The 22781-nt window shown below is 36.7% G+C and overlaps 1 protein-coding gene across 1 annotated transcript in view; it reads right to left on the bottom strand.

The window, feature by feature from the left end:
- The window catches only part of DNAH14 (dynein axonemal heavy chain 14), a 324938-nt gene that overhangs the window by 183846 nt on the left and 118311 nt on the right, over positions 1–22781 (bottom strand). Inside the window, exons 22-27 of the mRNA XM_065937125.1 lie at positions 22496–22641; positions 21092–21160; positions 20048–20234; positions 19147–19223; positions 6905–7073; positions 2013–2102 (exon numbers count right to left, since the gene is read on the bottom strand). Coding sequence (XP_065793197.1) covers positions 2013–2102; positions 6905–7073; positions 19147–19223; positions 20048–20234; positions 21092–21160; positions 22496–22641 — 738 coding nt within the window. The remainder of the gene's footprint in view (positions 1–2012; positions 2103–6904; positions 7074–19146; positions 19224–20047; positions 20235–21091; positions 21161–22495; positions 22642–22781) is intronic.

The following is a 22781-nucleotide window of genomic DNA, read 5'->3' as shown; positions in this document are numbered from 1 at the left end:
TGCCACTCTTCAAGGTGGACAAGGAAACAGGATTGGCCCCTGATAGCTGAGGTTCATATGAAACAAATGAATTCAGGGCGCCCAGAGGCTTGCATCTTCCCATATACAGAATGCTAAATCCCTTAACTTATACCTGATCTTTGATGTTCACATTGCTTGCTCCCTTTGCTGCAAACTTGTATATAGCCTGACATCCCCTCCTGCCTCCTTGGACAGAAATGGTATGGCCTAACAGAAGCAAGAGATATTAAGAAGAGATGGCAAGAATACACAGAAGAACTACACCCAAAAGATCTTAATGACCCAGATAACCATGATGGTGTTATCATTCACCTAGCCAGACATAATGGTGTCCGAAGTCAAGTGGGCCTTAGGAAGCATCACTATAAACAAAGCTAGTGGAGGTGATGGAATTCCAGCTGAGCTATTTCAAATCCTAAAAGACAGTGCTGTCAAAGTGCTGCACTCAATATGTCAGCAAATTTGGAAAACTCAGCAGTGGCCACAGGACTGGAAAAGGTCAGTTTTCATTCCAATCCCAAAGACAGGCAATGCCAAAGAATGTTCAAACTATCACACAATTGTATTCATCTCACACGCTAGCAAAGTAACACTCAGAGTTCTTCAAGGTAGGCTTCAACAGTATGTGAACCGAGAACTTCTAGATGTTCAAGCTGGATTTAGAAAAGGCAGAGGAAAGAGAGATCAAATTGCCAATATCTATTGGATCATTGAAAAAGAAAGGGAGTTTCAGAAAGACATCTACTTATGCTTCATTGACTATGCCAAAGCCTTTGACTGTGTAGATCACAAGAAACTATAGAAAATTCTTCAAGAGATGGGAATACCAGACCACCTTACTTGTCTCCTGAGAAACCTGTATGCAGGTCAAGAAGGAACAGTTAGAACCAGACATAGAACAACAGACTGGTTCCAAATTGGAAAAGGAGTACATCAAGGCTATATATTGTAACTGTTTATTTAATTTACATGCAGAATACATCATGCCAAATGCCAGCTGGATGAAGCACAAACTGGAATCAAGATTGCCGGGAGAAATATCAATAACCTCAGATATGCAGATGACACCACCCTTATGGCAGAAAGCAAAGAGGATCTAAAGAGCCTCTTGATAGAACTGGAAGAGAAGAGTGGAAAAAGCTGGCTCAAAACTCAACATTCAAGAAACTAAGAGCATGACATTCTATCCTATCACTTCATGGCAAATGATGGGGAAACAATGGAAACAGAGACAGGCTTTATTTTTCTGGGCTCCAAAATCACTGCATGAAATTTTACTGCCATGAAATTAAAAGACGCTTACTCCTTGGAAGGAAAGTTATGACCAACCTAGACAGCATATTAAAAAGCAGAGACATTACTTTGTCAACAGAGGTCCGTCTAGTCAAGGCTATGGTTTTTTCTAGTAGTCAAGTATGGATGTGAGAGTTGGACTATAATGAAAGTTGAGCACAGAAGAATTGATGCTTTTGAATTGTGGTGTTGGAGAAGACTCTTGAGAGTCCCTTGGACTGCAAGGAGATCCAACCAGTCAATTCTAAAAGAAATCAGTCCTGCATGTTCATTGGAGGGACTGATGTTGAAGCTGAAGCTCCAATATTATGGCCACCTGATGTGAAGAGCTGACTCATTTGAAAAGACCCTGACATTGGGAAAGGCAGGAGGAGAAGGGGACAACAGAAGATGAAATGGTTAGATGTCATCACTGACTCAATGGACATGAGTCTGAGTAAACTCCAGGAGTTGGTGATGGACAGGGAGGCCTGGAGTGCTGTGGTTCATGGGGTTGCAAAGAGTCGGACACGACTGAGCGACTGAACTGAACTGAAAGTGAGGGATCAAATAACAAAGTTTAGATAAATAGTTAATTAACAAACCACTTTACTTTGAAGAACATTACAGTAGATACCTTTTATCATAATTTTCTTTTCTCCTTGATCACACCTATTTAAACATAGGAGCAAATTGCTAACATGACATTCTACACTTACCTGAAGTTGATTATAAAACTGTATGATTCTCTCTTTTTGAGCTGGCCACTGTTGTAAGCCCAACTGTTGTGTTGCAATCTCTATTAGTTTCTTAAAGAAAAAAAATACATTAATTTAAATTTCATTGCAAATTAAACTCTAAATATGTAATCCTACAAAATCTCTCTTAACTAGGTAGCAAATACAGCACTTTAAGATGGTATTTCTTAATTTTTTAGTTCACCAACCCCAAATAATGAAAACATTACTTCCCCCACCAAAATAAAATACACAGAAAATTTTATGCTCACAGACCCCCAGGTAGCAAATTCATAGATCCTCCCCCAATTTAAGTCATGCTTTATGATGCATTTAAGAACTAGTTGTCACCACAGTATAATTGTCTAATTATCCTACAGTGAAGAAAAGGTAAAAGATTCTATATCTTTGAGGAATTTTTTGAAAGGAAAACGATGATAAGTATTTTTATTTTTCTTATTGGTTAATCTTTTTTTAACTCCAATCACCATTAAAGTTGATTTTCAATTTTGTAATGACTGTTTTACTGTTTCAGTGTCAAGAATATTCTAAGATAGCAAAATTTACAAGATGAAACATAGCAAAATTTACAAAATGAAAAACTTGACGTGGTTATACATTAGATCATCCCAGGAAGTGGCTGCACCTTTGAAAGATATTTAATATTAAAACACAGGAATTATAAAGGCAGCATGATTCCTCCTAAAGTGGGATTTACTTCAATGTTGATATAATTGGTAACTAGGTCTACAGATAAAGTATGATTTATCCTTTTTCTCACTAACCTCTCCTACACCATTTCTCATTCCTTGCATTCCTAAAATGGGAAGCAGCCAAAGAAAACACAGACACTCAGCAAGACTGTACAAACAGAGGAAATACAGACCCTATGAAAGGCTAACTGGAGGTAGGAAATTATTTTTGAAAAGCAACCTCTTCCAAACAAAGTTGATGAGACTCCCCACTTATGGCCTGCACTGCTTGCAGTTTCAGATGTAGAAACTAGGAATCTCTGCAGTCACTAATACAAACCTAGATACTGCCTGGATACAAGTGAAAAGTCACACAAGTGTGGAATAAAGATAGCATGGGATGCACTGAAGATCTGAAGAACTGGGATAATAAAAGAAGACATATTCAGATATACTCGGGTCATCCTACCTGGTGAAGGTTTTGAAATAAAATCATAATCCTGACCTAAAATATTTATGGCTATATAAGATGTTCTTTGGAGTTAACTGGATGACAAAGTATATGTAGTTCCTATAGCATGATGTGGTTTTAGTAATTTTCAGGTTATCCTTTGGTTGCTCTGAGATAATGACCCCTGCGCATGTTGAATACTGCTAAAGACAGTAATGTGAATAAGTTGAATAGATTCCAACTTATTCCACATGCAATTCAGATTCTTGTATCACAAATGAACAAGAAGTATAAACAGCACACCTACAGGGTATTTTTTTAAATAACATGTCTTCCTATGTGGGTATGTTATATATGATTGATTGGTCATTGTGTAAGCCATCAAAAATACACCATTAAATAAGAGACTGAATTATTCCACACTTAATATTAAAATCATAACTTTAAATTATCTTTGTGCCACTTCTATGAGCCATATACTACAATTTGGTAACATTTTATTAAACAATTGAGAGCTTGCATATTTATCAACGTAAAAATATACAAAGGAGGAAGGAGCTGAATAAATTAATATTCTCATATCTAAAACTTTTCCATAAGCCATAAATTAACTTGTAAAACTGATGAAAAGGTGAATGAATAATGAGGTTCAAAAGTAAAATCATTAATCTACATGTAGAAATGTTATTACAATGCCAATGTTATTTGTTTTAGCTGTGCCTTGAAAAATGTTAAAGGTAACACTGGAAGAACTTAAAACTTGTAATTGTAGGAAGGAGAGTAGGGAATTTGCACACTCTCTCTGAGAAGAATAGAAAGATGTCCACATAAGAGAGAGAAGGAAAACTTGTCAGCTGACATTTTTCTCCTTTTTTATAGCAAAATAAAAATCTTTAAAATGCAAATGAAATCTTCAAAATGCAGGCAAAACTTAGATGCAAATATCCACTGTCTTTCTCCTAGAAACCACACAGCAAAAAAAAAAAAAGTCAAACTGCATTTTCATTAAAATAATGAAACAAAGAAAATCTAAAAAATGTAAAACAAAGATAAGTGCTATGAAAAAAACTAAGCATAGTTTAGAGTCTGGACCTGCAACTTGTTGGTCTGGAAAAGCCTAACTCATTTAATCATGTGGAACAAAGAATCTTACACTATATGTCTCCTTCAAAATTACATATTTAAAAGGGCTTATAGAATACCAAAATTCATAACAAGCAAATTTATACTGAGATTAAGAATATCAAAGGCAAATGAAAAATTTAAAAGCTTCTGGAGAGGAAGAACAGATACACTACAAAGGAACATATACTAAAGTGACACTGACCATTTCAAGAGTGGAGCAAGAGAAAATGTAATAACATTTTAAAGATGTTAAATATTTAATGTATTAAATGAAAAGAACTTTAAACTTAGAATTTTATAACCAGCCAAACTGCAATCTAAATATAAAAGCATATCAGAAATAGTTGCCAAAGATTTGTCACACAAAACCTACTTGAAAAACACTGTTGGAAGAAGTACTAAAAAAAGGAATACATTGAAGTATATAAGAGATATGAAGAGAAAGTTTTATAAATACCTTGTTAGTTTACAGTATTCTAAAGGCATGCACATACCTGTGTGGGCAAACATATGTGTTTATAAAACTAGATTCAAGGAAAAGGAAAAAAAATTCCCATAACAAACATTTATGATATGACATACATAAGAATGAGAGTATAGGGAAGACCAAAGAGTATGCTAAAGTACTTTTTTGAAAGGGAAAATATATAGATATTGAAAAAATTAATAAATAGGAACAAATAATGCTGGATGTCAGTCTTCAGTTAAGAGAGGCACCATAGAGAATAAACACAAAATAAACACAGAAGAAAATTCAATCTATCCCACAGAGAGCAGGGCAAGAGAGAAAACAATGAAGAAAAAGAAATTAAATAAATATTATAACAGTAATGAATTTTAAGATAACAGAAACTGTAATGAATATAAAAAGTTAAAATCAACACAGGACAGACAATCACAGACTGAATTACAAGAAAACAAAGTCCACTGATACATCTCCCATATGACTTATAGTTCAAACAGAGAAACATAGAAGGTTCAAGAAATACAAGAATGGAAAAAGAGATTCTAAAAATACGAATCCACATAAAAAAGTTGGATAGAAATTTTAATATCTGACTAAATAGGTCTTAAAGCAAGACATAGCATATGGTCCAGAAAAAGACAGAGTATAGTGGTTAAAGAATAAACAAAAATATACACAACTTATAATGTCAAATTGTATAAAATAACAATTGACACACATGCAAGACACATGGATAAATCAGTAATTTCAGTTAAGATTTTGATATACCCCTTCCAGAAACTGATAAATCAGTAAAAATAGATATCAAGTTCTGAAAAATATAATTAATAGGCTATGTATATAACTTTATATCCAGTAAGCACAAAATGTACATATGAAACCCTTACCAAAAAAAAGGCCATTTATTAGGTGATATGGGAAATCTGAAAAAAGGTTATCTCAAAAGGATGCATATATGAATTATAGCATAAAATCTCCAATTAAAACTATAAAACCATCTGGGTCTGAATTTTGGGGAGCAGGGATGGGAAGAAAATGCTTTGAGTATCTTTAAAAATTGTTTTTGCTCAGTGACCACTTCCCATTCCCTGTTACTTAATGCAACATGTCTACAGCTTTACATTTATTAACTTAGGTTGTTCATAATGTTCTCATCACTTTTAAATCTCTAATATCATTATTTGCTTCAATTATTAATCATTCTTGCTTGAAGTCTGTATATAATCAAACTGATAACTTTGGTTTTGTTGTTTTTCCTATAGTTTTTATTCTTTATTTGGTTGATTTCTGCCCTTTCCTTCATTATTTTCATCAGTTTCATTTCAGATAACTTGTTTTATTGCTCTTTTTCCTAGTTTCTTACTTTAATGCTCAGTATTAGAAAAATAACCTGGTCTGACAAAATTGTGAAAGGCATTATGGCCAAGATAATTAATTTGACTGTTGTATTAGAGGCAACATTGCTTCAACAGCTGCTTTGCTGATCTGACCAAACATATGTTTTAGGAAAGCAACTCTGGGGGCCATATGACAACATATTAGAATGGAGGGAGTAGCAGGAGGTTGTATCATAGTAACAGAAGACACTGAGATCCTACCTAAACTAAGGCAATGACTGTATGGTTTTATATATATAAGAGAAAATATAAAGGGCTCTGTTTCATTACCGTCTGAGCCACGATGGAAGCCCCATAAATGGCTTTGAAATTGTGTCATTTTAATGATCACAAAGTATTTACACATTAAAATCTTTATTCATAATTCTGATATAATTTGATTCTCTAAGCACCTTTCGAAAGGAGGAAGAGCAGACAGTATCATTCTCACTTGAAAGATGAGAAAATTGAGGAGCAAAATATGTGTTAACGGCCTTCCTTCCTTAAAGGTACACAATTTGTTCTTGTTTCCATTATGCTTGTTTCCATTATGTTTCCATTCTATGTTTCCATTTCCAAGATGTACTGAAAGTTCTTCATTCATGGGAAATATATATCACCAAGTATTTTTGTGTCCCAAGTTATAACATGAATAGAGAATTTCAGGACTAACTAACATTCAAATTCACATCTATTATAGTTTCTTATCTTAACTGATATTCCACATATAAATGATTTGTAATGATTTTCAAAGGTCTTATTACCTCCAAGACAATCTGATTTACTTTTGAAACTGTTGCTCCACAAAAAATATCTCTCATAATCTTTTCAAAAAGTAGGACATCTTTAGGAAGAAATTTTGGTAAGCTAGCTTCTCTCAGAGCTTCAATAATTATCAGAGTTTCCTCTGTTTCAGAAATGTCACTGATGTTACTTTAATGGTAGAAGAAAGCAAAGAACAAGTTAGCAAGTTTGTTTTGTTGATGTTAAAGACCATTAATATTCTTTTTTAGTGGTGGCTATCCCAATACCCTTTCTTCCTCTCTCCACTGCAAAGCAGCTGTGTGATTTGCGTGAGGTTAATCTGGTTCCCAGCTCCAGGGATGGGCCCTGTCTGACTTAGAACTCAGGGTAATGCTGTTTCCCAGCCAAAATAGAAATGTATTAAGGTTAACATCAAATGAAAAATAAAGTGATTTATTAAAAATCCCTAGGATGACTAGAGAACTAGTCTTGCAGGCTATGTAGTTGGGAACAAAATTGAGCTATAGAACTGGTCCTGTGAAGATAAGGCTGCTACCATCAATGGCTGCCACCAGAGAGCAGTGCCTGTTGCATCTAGAGCCTGATGCTTGCACTACAGCGGCTTGCTATCCCTGCTAATTTCTGCTAAATGTTTGCAGCTATTGCCACTGCCGTCACCCTTGCCAGAGTGGACTCTGTGTATATTCTATTTCTTTTCCCTCTAGTTTCAGGTTCAGATTCTAGGGTAACTCTCTCTGATTTGCCAAGGTTGTATGTCTGAGAGAGTTTCAGAAAGCAAGCATATGACATAACAAATATTCAACAAGTGAATATAACCCCAGCTCTAATCAATCAATGCATAGCAGTCACTTGGACACAGTGATTCAGGGATAGACAAATGAATTGCCCTCTCAGAGAGGTTTGGGACTTCAGTTCAATGGGGCGGACAGCTCCATTTATTATTAGAAGCCATCCGGCTACCAAAAAGGAAGCCAACCTAAAAATAACCCAGACACAGAGGACTGCAGTCCTTAGTCTATCTCAGAGAAATAAAAGGGAAACTCAAATCAAAGTGATTATACCCTGTCCCACCTCTGGATTTTCTGATTGGGTGAAACAGTAAATTTCCTCTACTGTTTAAGTCAACTTAATATTTTTGTTAATTATAACAAAAGTTTTTGATATATTGTTATCACAGTTTATTACCACATAGGATATTTCATATACTAAACACTCCAGTACACATTTTTATACATTAAACATGCAGTCAAAAGGGGGAAAAGTAACTACGTGTGGTATAGTATGATTCTGGAGATAGAAAGTAAGAAAAATTTCCCCTGCCCTAGCATCCCTCCCATACTCTTGTCTACTGACATCTGAAATTCTTCATTGGGATGGTGGTAACTTTTAAGCCTTTGCTTCATAATAAAAAGAGCTAATAGATAACATTTATTGAGTATCTTTTTTTTTTTACTAGGCCTTTTGCTTATTTGTTTAAGAAATTTCATTAATCTTTCAAAAGCTAAGTATGAAGAGTGATACTCAGAAAAATGAAATAACACACTCAGTGTCATATAGCTAGTAAATGTCTGAACTGGCATTCAGTCAGGATTCTCTGATTTCAAAATCCATTTATTAGCACTCTATCTTTACGATGGAAGACTCACTGAGTTGGCATCAGCTATTTACACATTCCTCTGTAAATACATCACTGAGCCTTTTTTCTGAAGGTGTTTTGGTAGAGAGGGCAAGAGTCGACCAGAAGTCAAAGTGAGGGGCCACACCAGAGACAGAAAGGGTCCCACACTTCCCTGCTGGGGATCTGGTAAGTAACCTTGACCTTTCCCACTTTTTACTCAAGACAAATATTGCTTTACATTAAAAGAAAATTTCAAAATAGGGATAACAGTATGTCTGGCTGGGGAGTAACTATTAGATATAGACAGTTCAGTTCAGTTCAGTCTCTCAGTCATGACTGACTCTTTGCGACCCCACGAACCACAGCACACCAGGCCTCCCTGTCCATCACCAACTCCCAGAGTCCACCCAAACCCATGTCCATCAAGGAGAGATAATAGCTTATATAAAATACAGTATAATTGTTACAATACCATGTTTTTCACTAAAATTATACAAAAGAATAACTTAGAGGATGGCATCTGTGATTACTGTGGAGACTGTCTTGTAATTTAAAGAATAAAAAAGAAAACTTCTAGACGAAGGTCAACTAAAATTGAAGAAAAGCATAGTTAAATGTAACCTTTTAAACCGTTTTGATTGTTTTCATGATACCAGTTGTTTGGAATTAGTTAAGACATTTTGCAGCCCAGTACTGTGGTCAGTTTTACAGTTTATTTTCTAAACAAAAGGGGAGATTTAGAGAAAAACATAAAAGGCTGACTGTGATAGAAAAATTCCCCCCTCTTCCCTACCCCTCCCAAACCCGCCAATATATTCACTTCCTAATCCCTGGAACTCTGTGGATACTAAATCTGATAGGGCAGAAGATCTAATTGAGTTAAGAATTATGAAAGAAGTTTATCCTGAATCATTCAGGTCTAAGTGTAGTCACATGTTCCTAGTAAGAGAGGAGACAGAGACATACAGTTGAGAAGGTGATGCGAAGATGGAGGCAGAGACTGGGGTGATGTGACCTTCCACCAAGGAATGCTGGCAACCACCAGAAGCTAAAAGAGGAAAGGAACCGAATCTCCCGAGAGACACCAGAAGGAGAGCAGGTCTGTCCACAAACTTGGTCTCAGACCTCTGACCTCAGGTGCTACGAGAAGATTAATTTCCATTGTTTTTGGACATCATGCTTTTGTAGCAGTTTGTTATGGCAGCAGCCCTACAAAACCAACACACCTTTATTATTTTCTTAAATGTAAACACCTTTAAACTCTATTTGGGGGTTAGAGTTAGGCTCCATCAATATAATCTAGAAAGAGAAAGCGGAAAAAAGGGAGGGTTGAATCACCATGCATAAAGAAATGAGAGAAATTTGTAGTATTCTTGCATGCCTTAGAGACAAATTAGAAACCTTACAAAGCACTGGGTGGAGTCAAGAGAGAGGAAGGGACAGTGAAGGGAAGAGGAGAGAGGCAAGAAGAGAAATTAAAATTTTAGGTGTTAGGAAGGGTCAAGGGACGTTTAAAAAGCAAATTTTCTAATATTCTTTTTTTTCTATTTATTTTTATTAGTTGGAGGCTAATTAATTTATAATACTGTAGTGGTTTTTGCCATACATTGACATGAATCAGCCATGGAATTACATGTGTTCCCCATTCTGAACCCCCCTCCCACCTCCCTCCCCATCCCATCCCTCTGAGTCATCCCAGTGGACCAGCCCAAAGCACTTGTCTCATGCATCCAACCTGGACTGGCGATCTGTTGCACACTTGATAATATACATGTTTTGATGCTGTTCTCTCAGCATCGCCTTCGCCACCCTCGCCTTCTCCCACAGAGTCCAAAAGTCTGTTCTATACATCTGTGTCTCTTTTTCTGTCTTGCATATAGGGTTATCATTACTATTTTTCTAAATTCCATATATGCGCATTAGTATACTCTATTGGTGTTTATCTTTCTGGCTTACTTCACTCTGTATAATAGGCTCCAGTTTTATCCATCTAATTAGAACTGATTCAAATGTATTCTTTTTAATGGCTGAGTAATATTCCATGGTGTATATATACCACAGCTTTCTTATCCATTCGTCTGCTGATGGGCATCTAGGTTACTTCCATGTCCTGGCTATTGTAAACAGTGCTGCAATGAACATTGGGGTACATGTGTCTCTTTCAGATCTGGTTTCCTTGGTGTGTATGCCCAGGAGTGGGATTGCTGGGTCATATGGCAGTTCTATTTCCAGTTTTTAAAGAAATCTCCACACTGTTCTCCATAGTGGCTGTACTAGTTTGCATTCCCACCAACAGTGGAAGAGGGTTCCCTTTTCTCCACACCCTCTCCAGCATTTATTGCTTGTAGATTTTTGGATAACAGTCATCCTGACTGGCGTGTAATGGTACCTCATTGAGGTTTTGATTTGCATTTCTCTGATAATGAGTGACGTTGAGCATCTTTTCAGGTGTTTGTTAGCCATCTGTATGTCTTCTTTGGAGAAATGTCTGTTTAGTTCTTTGGCCCATTTTTTGATTGGATCATTTATTTTTCTGGAATTGAGCTTCAGGAGTTTCTTGTATATTTTTGAGATTAATCCTTTGTCTGTTTCTTCATTTACTATTATTTTTTTCCATTCTGAAGGCTGTCTTTTCACTTTGCTTATAGTTTCCTTTGTTGTGCAAAAGCTTTTAAGATTCATTAGGTCCCATTTGATTATTTTTCCTTTTATTTCCAATATTCTGGGAAGTGGGTCATAGAGGATCTTGCTGTGATTTATGTCAGAGACTGTTTTGCCTATGTTCTCCTCTAGGAGTTTTATAGTTCCTGGTCTTACATTTAGATCTTTAATCCATTTTGAGTTTATTTTTGTGTATGGTGTTAGAAAGTGTTCGAGTTTCATTCTTTTACAAGTGGTTGACCAGTTTTCCCAGCACCACTTGTTAAAGAGATTGTCTTTTTTCCATTGTATATCTTTGCCTCCTTTGTTGAAGATAAGGTGTCCATAGGTACGTGGATTTATCTCTGGCCTTTCTCTTTTGTTCCATTGATCTATATTTCTGTCTTTGTGCCAGTACCATACTGTCTTGATGACTGTGGCTTTGTAGTAGAGCCTGAAGTCAGGCAGGTTGATTCCTCCAGTTCCATTCTTCTTTCTCAAGATTGCTTTGGCTATTCAAGGTTTTTTGTATTTCCATACAAATTGTGAAATTATTTGTTCTAGTTCTGTGAAAAATACCGTTGGTAGCTTGATAGGGATTGCATTGAATCTATAGATTGCTTTGGGTAGTATAGTCATTTTAACAATATTGATTCTTCCAGTCCATGAACACGGTATATTTCTCCATCTGTTTATGTCCTCTTTGATTTCTTTCATCAGTGTTTTATAGTTTTCTATGTATAGGTATTTTTTTTCTTTACGTAGATATACTTCTAAGTATTTTACTCTTTTTGTTGCAGTGGTGAATGGTATTGTTTCCTTAATTCCTCTTTCTGTTTTCTCATTGTTAGTGTATAGGAATGCAAGGAATTTCTGTGTGTTAATTTTATATCCTGCAACTTTACTATATTCATTGATTAGCTCTAGTAATTTTCTGGTAGAGTCTTTAGGGTTTTCTACCTAGAGGACCATGTCATCTGCAAACAATGAGAGTTTCATTTCTTCTTTTCCTATGTGGATTCCTTTTATTTCTTTTTCTGCTCTGATTGCTGTGGCCAAAACTTCCAAAACTAGGTTGAATAGTAGTGGTGAGAGTGGGCACCCTTGTCTTATTCCTGATTTTAGGGGAAATGCTTTCAATTTTTCACCATTGAGGATAATGTTTGCTGTGGATTTGTCACATATAGCTTTTATTATGTTGAGGTACATTCCTTCTATTCCTGCTTTCTGGAGAGGTTTTTTTTTTTTTATCATAAATGGATGTTGAATTTTGTCAAAGGCTTTCTCTGCATCTATTCAGATAATCATATGGTTTTTATCTTTCAATTTGTTAATGTGGTGTATTACATTGATTGATTTGTGGATATTAAAGAATCCTTGCATTCCTGGGCTAAAGCCCACTTGGTCATGATGTATGATCTTTTACATCATGTAAAAGATGTTGTTGGATTCTGTTTGCTAGAATTTTGTTAAGGATTTTTGCATCTATGTTTATCAGTGATATTGGCCTGTAGTTTTCTTTTTTTGTGGCATCTTTGTCTGGTTTTGGAATTAGGGTGATGGTGGCTCATAGAATGAGTTTGGAAGTTTATCTTTTTCTGCAATTTTCTGGAAGAGTTTGAGTAAGATAGGTGTTAGCTCTTCTCTAAATTTTTGGTAGAATTCAGCTGTGAAGTCATCTGGTCCTGGGCTTTTGTTTGCTGGAAGATTTCTGATTACAGTTTTGATTTCTGTGTTTGTGATGGGTCTGTTAAGATCTTCTATTTCTTCCTGGTTCAGTTTTGGAAAGTTATACTTTTCTAAGAATTTGTTCATTTCATCCAAGTTGTCCATTTTATTGGCATAGAGCTGTTGGTAGTAGTCTCTTATGATCCTTTGTATTTCAGTGTTGTCTGTTGTGAACTCTCCATTTTCATTTCTAATTTTGTTGATTTGGTTCTTCTCCCTTTTTTTCTTGTTTATTGAGGTAAGCCTGTAATGCTATGAACCTTCCCCTTAGCACTAATTTTACAGTGTCCCATAGGTTTTGGGTTGTTGTGTTTTCATTTTCATTCGTTTCTATATATATTTTGATTTCTTCTATGATTTGTTGGTTATTCAGAAGCGTGTTATTTAGCCTCCATATGTTTGAATTTTTAATAGTTTTCTTCCCCCTGTAATTGAGATCTAATCTTACTGCATTGTGATCAGGAAAGATGATTGGAATGATTTCAATTTTTTTGAATTTACCAAGGCTAGATTTATGGCCCAGGATGTGATCTATTCTGCAGAAGGTTCCTTAAATGTGCACTTGATAAAAAGGTGAACTTGACTGTTTTGGGGTGAAATGTCCTATAGGTATCAATTAGGTCTAGCTGGTCCATTGTGTCATTTAAAGTTTGTGTTTCCTTGTTAATTTTCTGTTTAGTTGATCTATCCATAGGTGTGAGTAGGGTATTGAAGTCTCCCACTATTATTGTGTTATTGTTAATTTCCCCCTTCATTTTTGTTAGCATTTGCCTTACATATTGAGGTGCTCCTATGTTGGGTGCATATATGTTTATAATTGTTATATCTTCTTCCTGCATTGGTCCTTTGATGATTATATAGTGTCCTTCTTTGTCTCTTTTCACAGCCTTTATTTGAAAGTCTATTTTATCTGATATGAGTATTGCGACTCCTGCTTTCTTTTGGTCTCCGTTTGTGTGAAATATTTTTTTCCAGCCCTTCACTTTCAGTCTGTATGTGTCTCTTGTTTTGAGGTGGGTCTCTTGTGGACAGCATATATAGGGGTCTTGTTTTTTTATCCATTCAGCCAGTCTTTGTCTTTTGGTTGGGTTATTCAACCCATTTACATTTAAGGTAATTATTGATAGGTATGGTCCCATTGCCATTTACTTTGTTGTTTTGGGGTTCATGTTTATACAACCTTTCTGTGTTTCCCTAGAGAAGATCCTTTAGCATTTGTAGAAGAGTTGGTTTGAATTCTGGTGCTGAATTCTCTCAGCTTTTGCCTGTCTGTAAAGCTTTTGAATTCTCCTTCATATCTGAATGATATCCTTACTGGGTACAGTAACCTGGGTTGTAGGTTATTCTCTTTTATTACTTTAAGTATGTCCTGCCATTTCCTTCTGGCCTGAAGAGTTTCTATTGATAGATCAGCTGTTATCCTTATGGGAATCCCTTTGTGTGTTATTTGTTGTTTTTCCCTTGCTGCTTTTAATATTTGTTCTTTGTGTTTGATCTTTGTTAATTTGATTAATATGTGTCTTGGTGTGTTTCGCCTTGTGGGTTTATCCTATTTGGGACTCTCTGGGTTTCTTGGATTTGTGTAACTATTTCCTTCCCCATTTTAGGGAAGTTTTCAGCTATTATCTCCTCGAGTATTTTCTCATGGCCTTTCTTTTTGTCTTCTTCTTCTGGGACTCCTATGATTCGTATGTTGGGGCATTTCACATTGTCCCAGAGGTCCGAGGTTGTCTTCATTTCTTTTGATTCTTTTTTCCTCTCTGCTTCATTTATTTCTACCATTTTATCTTCTACCTCACTTATCTTATCTTCTGCCTCCGTTATTCTACTGTTGGTTCCCTCCAGAGAGTTTTTGATCTCATTTATTGCATTATTCATTTTTAATTGACTCTTTTTTATTTCTTCTAGGTCCTTGTTAAACATTTCTTTTTTTTTTTTTTCCCCTTGTTAAACATTTCTTGCATCTTCTCTATCCTTGTCTCCAGGCTATTTATCTGTAACTCCATTTTGTTTTCAAGATTTTGGATCATTTTTATTATCATTATTCTAAATACTTTTTCATGTAGATTCCCTATCTCCTCCTCTTTTGTTTGACTTGGAGGGCATTTTTCATGTTCCTTTACCTGCTGGGTATTTCTCTGCCTTTTCATCTTGTTTAGATTGCTGTGTCTGGAGTGGGCTATCTGTATTCTGATGATCTGTGGTTCCTTTTTATTGTGGAGGTTTCTCCCAGTGGGTGGGGTTGGACGATTGGCTTGTCAAGGTTTCCTGGTTAGGGAAGATTGCATTGGTGTTCTGGTGCGTGGAACTGGATTTCTTCTCTCTGGAGTGCAATGGAGTGTCCAGTAGTGAGTTTTTAGATGGGTCTATGTGTTTGGTGTGACTTTGGGCAGCCTGTATGTTGATGCTAAGGGCTATGTTCCTGTGTCGCTGGAGAAGTTGCGTGGTATGTCTTGCTCTGGAACTTATTGGCTCTTGGGTGGTGGTTGGTTTCAGTGTAGGTATGGAGGCTTTTGGATGATCTCTTATTACTTAATGTTCCCTATAGTCAGGAGTTTTCTGGTGTTCTCAGTTTTGGGGCTTAAGTCTCCTGCCTCTGGATTTCAGTCTCATTCTACCAGTAGTCTCAAGACTTCTCCAACTATACAGCACTGATAATAAAACTTCTCGGTTAATGGTGAAAAGATTCTCCACAGTGAGGGACACCCACAGAGTTTCACAGAGTTACATGAAGAAGAGGAGAGGGAGGAAGGAGATAGAGATGAGCAGGAGGAGAAAAGGGGGGACTCAAGAGGAGAGAGACAGACCTACGCAGTACTCTGTTCCTTAAGTGTTCTCCATAGCCCAGAACACCCACAGAGATTCACAGAATTGGATTGAGAAGAGAAGGGGGAGGGATGAAATAGAGGTGATCTGGGGGAGAAAAAGGAGAGTCAAAAGGGGAAGAGAGTAATCATCACACTCCTGAGTAAAAATGGTTACTGAATATTGGATTCTTAAATGTCCAAAATTGATATCAAATACTGAAAAACAAAGATTAACAATCTAGAGTAGAGGTTAGACTAAAAAACACACTATTAAAAACAAAAACACAAAAAATTTAAGAAATATATATGAAGTTTGCTTTAAAAATAGGGTCTTTTCTTTTTTTTTTTTTGCAAGGTTATAGTGAAATGAAAATGAAAATTAAGGAGTAATAGATTTAATTTAATTTCTTTAAAATAAAAGAAAAACATAAAGAAAAAAATTTTTAATTAAAAAAATAGCAAAAATATATGAAAATGAAAATTAAGGAGTAATAGAGGAGTAACAGATGACTTTAAAAGAAAATAAAAGAAAATGAAAATCAAGGAGTAATAGAGAAGTAATAGGGAATTTTAAAAGAAAAGAAAAGAAAAAAGTTAAAAAAAAAACAGTAAAAATATATCTAGGAATTTCTCTGGAGCTGTTGCAGGCAGTGTAGGTTTGGTTCAGTTTCAGATAGCTCCTTGTTCCAGCTTACACTTCTCGATATCTATAGGCCCCTTCCGGTGTAGTCGGTGTTAACTACAGGGATTTTAATCTGTTGCATCGGTCACTTCTGAAGCAGTTCCCTTTGTTTATTTGGCTTCTGTTTGGCGGTCTCCTCAGTGTCTAATTTCCGCGCTGACACACGCGGGCGGAAGTGGACTCTTGTTTAGGTTCGCTTGTTCAGTCGTACTGTGGGGAGGGAGGTGCACTGCAGACAAATGTCACTGGCGTGTGTGGGAAGCACTCGCAGTGTTCTGGCCACGCTGGGTTTGACCCCACTCTAGCGTGTGTGCTTTCCCCGTCTACACTGCTCAGGCTCCTGGCTGCTCTATATGGAGCGTGCCCTGCGTTGTGTGCGGTTCCAGTTTTCGGGTCCTACACAAAAGCACAGACTCGGTTGGGCCTGTGTTTTGTGCCTTCCCTGGCCCGAGCAGCTCAGGCAGCCTGAAGCTTGACAGGCGCACTCTCCCCAGATGCGGTGCGCCTTATCCCCTCCGCAGTCCCAGCCTCAGTTTCTGCCGGCACCGGTTGGGTGCACCTTGTGACTGTTCCAGGGAGCTGGTCTCTAGCCGCAGCCCTCCCGGCAAATGTCAACTATCCAGAATCTCAGGAAGTCTTTGGTTAGGAACTGGGAGCCTGTTTGCAGTTTGGTAGGGGTGCCGTCTCTGGGGCCGAGTTTGCCACTTTCCCCTCTCCCCTGCCTCCTGCCTCCGGCGGGGGATGGGCTGGTCCACAGCCGGCTAGCTCTTCTCTGGAATTTTTCAGTCTTTCCTTTGTTCTGCGAAGGGCCGGCAGTGTGTTCAGTTAGCACTTTTCGCCAGTTAATTTCCTCTCTCTGTCTCTTGCTATCCCACAGTTTAAGTTGCTATCTCAGGATAGCTCCCTCCGATTGCCCTCAGGGCATTCAGGCCCGGTCCTTACCCTAAGCAATGCAGCCTGCTCTTCTCCGTTCAGCCCCCACTTGCTGGTGGCGGATGCGAGCGTCTGGGATACTTTTCTGCTGGGAGTTGCTTTGAGGCATGTAACCTGTGGGTTTTATTTATTTTTCCTCCCAGTTAGGTTGCCCTCCGAGATTCGAAAACTTCCCCCAGGCCCGCCAGTGAGAGGGTTTCCTGGTGTTTGGAAACTTTCTCTATTATGACTCCCTTCCTGGGACGGGTCTTTTTATCTTTTATATTTTGTCCTACCTCCTTTCGAAGACAATGGGCTGCTTTTCTGGGTGCCTGATGTCCTCTGCTAGTGATCAGAAGTTGTTTTGTGGGGTTTGCTCAGCGTTCAAATGTTCTTTTGATGAATTTGTAGGGGAGAAAGTGGTCTCCCCATCCTATTCCTCCGTCATCTTAGCTCCTCCCTCCTAATATTCATTTTTAAACTGTTCACTGTGCTTTCCTCTGAGAAAAGAATAAAAAAAACTCCCCAGTCCTTTTCATAACAGTCAGCTTCACTTAATCACATCATGTGTGTGAAGCTTTGGAAGAATCAAAGAAGGGTGGTTGCTACCCTTGCAACAGAGAGAAGAGAGCTACTTTCAGTGGCAGGAGACAGACAGAGAGGACACTGGAAATGGGAACTCCAATAGCAGGCGGCTGTGAGAACTTTGAGTTTTCTGTGATTTGCAGAGAACAATGAAGGACTTTGAAATGAGAAGAGTACCACTATCCCTGGAATATTTATTTACACACAGAATTAAGTGAATATAAGAAAGACTGAGGACTTGAGAGTTCCCTGTCCTAGTGTTTAGGATTCTGGGCTTTTACTGCTGTGGCCTGGGTTCAATCCCTAGTCAGGGAACTGAGATTCCACAGGCTGCATGATGTGGCCAAAAAAAAAAAAAAAAAATACAACTAAGAACATGAGGACATCAGGGAGCTGATATTTGATACTATTTATCTTTAATTTTATAAAATTATAAGACATTTCATAATAGACACCTATTTACATTTCATCTATACTATATAGGCCATTTTGCAAGATATACTACAGTTCTTTTATTTAGGAAATAAAATATTACAATAGAGCTAGAGCCTATCCCTATTGTTTTCTCCTCCCATGAAACATTTTGTACTTTTTACTGTACCTATAAACAATCCATAACATTGTTTAAAATTTTCATGTAAATAGTATATTGATATGTATTTTTGTAACATATTTTTAAAAAATTTTAAATTAAAAAAAATATTTTAATGAATATAGTTCCAAATCAAGCCAATACAAAAAGTACACACCTTGCCAATAATGTAAAGGAATGCCTGCTTCCATTTGGTCTCACCAGTACAAAGTTATGAAAACTTAAAAATTTTTGCCCATCTGATAAGTGAGAAACAATTTTCAGTATAACTGTAATGTGCATTTCTCTCATTATGGGTGGGGTTGAGTGTATTTTCATATATTTAAAGGACTTTTATGTCTCTTTTTTCTGAGAACTGGCTGTTGATTTCCTTTGTCCATTTTTCTATATGACTGTTTTTCCCCCAATTTTCTAGAAATCTTTATATACTACCAGGATGAGTTATTTAACTGCAACAGGAGCTGCATTTATCTTTACTCTAGTTTTTCATTTGTTTTTTGAGTTCACAAAAAGTAATTTTTGACTATTATAAATTATTTCTTTTATGGCTTCTAGATTTTGAGTCTGGGAGCTCAGAATTATTTTATCTTGTTGTCATTACTTAAAATTTCACACAGTATTTTCCCAGTATTGCGTAACTGCCTTTTGATCTACACTCAATTCAAAATTCAACTGACCATTTAAGCTCCCGTTTCTTCTTCCCAGCCATCACTAAAACTGTCTTCAGAGACCTCAGGCCAAAATCGTAATGGTCCTATTAAATATTAAAATATTTGAGTTATTAAGTTTCTGGAAAAAAATGAACAACTTTGAAATAAATGCATATAGTATACTGTTAAATCACTAATCATCTAAGGAATGAAGAGAAACGGTGTTATGAATTCAAGAAACCCTCAGTTTTAGTTCTAATGTTCTCACTTCTTTCCCAAACTTGTCCTTCTAATAGTCTCCTTCTCAAAGAAAAAAAAAAAAAGATTAGCAAGTTTCAAAGGAGTTAAAAAATCATTATCTGAGTTGTTTTCTCTAAAATGGAGAGCTGGATTTAAAGAATATATTATAAAAATGAATGCTTTGGAGATAATCTGGTTAGCTGCCCAAACCATTCTGGGTTATAAATAAACACAAAGTTGGCATGTCCTAGAACAAAAATTTTCAAAGTGGGGTATTCAGACTAGCAGCATCATGAACACTTGAAAACTTGTTAGAAATGTAAACCCTGAAGCCCCACCTCAGACAATTAGAAAGTTGGTGGTAAGGTCCAGCAATTTAGGTTTTAAAAAGTCTTGCAAATTATTCTGATGCACTATAAAGTTTGAAAACAACTGCTCTAGATGTAATCTTCCTTGCATGGAGAAGGTAGCCTATAATTTAAAATTAGAGCTACTTGACTGCTCTCTCTAGATCAGATCACAAGGAAAGCTTAGAACTTTGATTTACATATTGCCTTATACACAAGTTGCATGGACTTGATATGCTGATAGGGATTTTAGTTCCAGGTCATTCTTGGACTAATACCTGAAAAGTTATCATTTAATGCTTCATGTAATCACCTTTACTTTGATAAAAACAGTTTGTTACCTGTTGCGAGAGTTGCTTGCTAGCTAATTCGTAAATGTTAACTAGCTTTCCAGAAAGTAATTTTGCAGATTTGAAACCAACAGAAAATAGCATTACTTCAGCAATCATTTGATAATGGGGAGCCATCATTGCCACTGGGCGAAACAGAGATTTTAAGTTATCTGGGAGTTCCACTCGACCTTTGTATCTTAAGAGGATAAGAAAAACAAAGAAACAGAAAACATCATACTTCAGTTTTTCAAATGAGAGCCACATAAATTTCTCCCAAATAGTAATTCTATTGCCTTTCTATGTGACCTTTATCTAAAAACAAAAAGTTTACAAGATGATTTCTACTATGCTTTTAACTCACAGAGCTTGCTAGCCTATGGTCTTTTCTTCCTGTGCCTCCTCCCACAGTTTACCTCACATCAGTTCCCTGATTCCATCAACATTCTGTCAACACATATTTATTGAGTCTGCCAGTCTCCACTCCCTGTAAACTACCATATTGTTACTCTTTCTACTTTCATTAGCTTTTCTGCCTACGTCCTCTTTGTGACAAACTGCCAACCTTTTCATTTCTCTCTGGCTATTCATAAAGAGGAAAGTTCCCTTGGTCAGAAGCTTAGTGTGATATCATCCATATGGACAAATACAGAGTTGTAGTGCTTATAAATGGTGTGGGCAGTGGAGGCGTTCAGAGGCATGGTGGAGGATGAGTGATGGATATACAATGTCAGTCAACTCTGTCTATAGATAAGAATAAAAAACAGAATTTTTACCTGTGTCCATTCCTACTATTTTGGGCACCTGATGCAAAGAACTGACTCATTAGAAAAGACCTTGATTCTGGGAAAGATTGAAGGCAGGAGGAGAAGAGGACGACAGAGGATGAGATGGTTGGATGGCATCACTGACTCGATGGATATAAGTTTGAGTAAGCTCCGCAAGTCAGTGATGGACAGGGAAGCCTGGTGTGCTGTAGTCCATGGGGTCATGAAGAATTGGACATGGATTGAGCGATTGCACTGAACTCCTACCACAGATGTAACTGGTACTTACCCAGGATTTAGGGTGACAAATACAGCACAAGACATATTTATACGAATTTCTTTTCCTTCCAGTACAAACCTACAAGACATTACAGTATTCATCATTAAGACAACTGCTTTCTGTAAACCAAAATATCTTAAAACTACAAAGAAGTTTGCAAAACTTCCTGAGACTGTGTTACAATTAAATCCAAACAGAACATGCTGGAAAAAAAAAAACTGTAGGAAGGGAAAGGAGAGGTTTTTTATGCTAAATCATGAGCTCTGCTGGGATTCAGATTTATTTGATCACGTCTGATGATGTCTGGAGAGTTTTGTGGAACTCAAGGCAAGAGGGTACCCATCCGAATGAACTGACTTATACACAGAAGAGGATGTGAGGAGACATAAAGCTCTGCCTGGATGACACAGTGGAACCCAGAGTGGCCTCAGTAGAGTTCTTGCTTTAAAATGAAACACAGCCCACTTCCCAACACCCAATTAAATAATTCCGGGAACACCGTGAAGTAGAACCTCGGCATGAATAGTGTCATGCCGCTGGCACCAGAAGAAGAGACAATGGAGAGAAATTCCCTAGTGATTTTATGGACATTTGAACTGATGAAGGTGGTCAAACAGGAATGGAAGAACAACTGGGACAAAACCTAAGGACTGTCTAGACACAAATGAGGAAAACTTTGCAGAAGCTGAGATGTGGTGAAGAATTGGTGAAGTGTGAATTATTGTCATCCTAGTTATATCCACAGACTTGTGAAGCCTCATAACATTGAGAGTAATGCCAGAAGTGAGTGCCCATTAGCTTGAGTTAGAATTATTAGATTGGAATTGAAATTTTAAACCCACAAATCCAAGTATGCTCAAAAAGGTAAATCATGTAAATTCCTAAATTTATCTGAAAAGAAAAAAATTTTGTTTGGATTAGAATACATTAGTAATCCTAACATACAAATATTGTTATTAAAGGATTTTTTAAATAAAAGTATATTAATCCAGAGTAATGGAACGACAGGATTCTTGTGTGTGGTCAGCATAACTTTGTTTTTTTTTTTAATATGTAGAATTAAAGAAAAAACCCCATTGATTTCTTCAAATGAAATATTATCAAATGAATAGGTACAAAGAGAATTTAAACTCAAAAAGAAAAGTAATTAGAACATATTTGCTTCCTTTTCCTGGTAGCCAAGAATACTGTTCCAAGCTTGGGAAAGAGTCTGCAAGCTAACTACACATATTTTCATATTATTTTCCAAACAAAGGAAACATTCAAGTTAAGTGCCATTCCTTTTGGTGTGTGCTTAGGAAAACAAAAGAAACAAACCTAAACACTTCTGGTAGAAAAAATATTAAATAATAATTAAGCAGTAAGTGTACATCAAATTTCCATTCCCAAAGTATAAACACATTTAGCAAATACCTGACAGAATAGCTGTCTTTTGCTGCCTTAATTGTTAGCACCTGTGAGGCAATCACAGAGAGAACTTCCACATCAATTCGATTGAATTCATCGAAACAACACCAAGCTCCTGTCTCAACCAGTCCAAAGAAGAATTTCCCCATTATCTTAAAAAAAAAATGATTAATGAAATTATTATTTAGGTGAGCATTTTTACTGGGACATTAATTTCTGCAAGTTCTTCCCATTTTACCCAAACCAAGCAAACACTGTTTGCACGTCTCCCTCTCAAGCGTTTTTGTAGGGC

The sequence above is a fragment of the Muntiacus reevesi genome, chromosome 5 (genome assembly GCF_963930625.1).
Source record: "Muntiacus reevesi chromosome 5, mMunRee1.1, whole genome shotgun sequence".
NCBI classification, from domain to species: Eukaryota; Metazoa; Chordata; class Mammalia; order Artiodactyla; family Cervidae; genus Muntiacus; species Muntiacus reevesi.
Note: the sequence above shows the minus strand (reverse complement) of the source record. Positions and strands in the feature narration are given on the sequence as shown.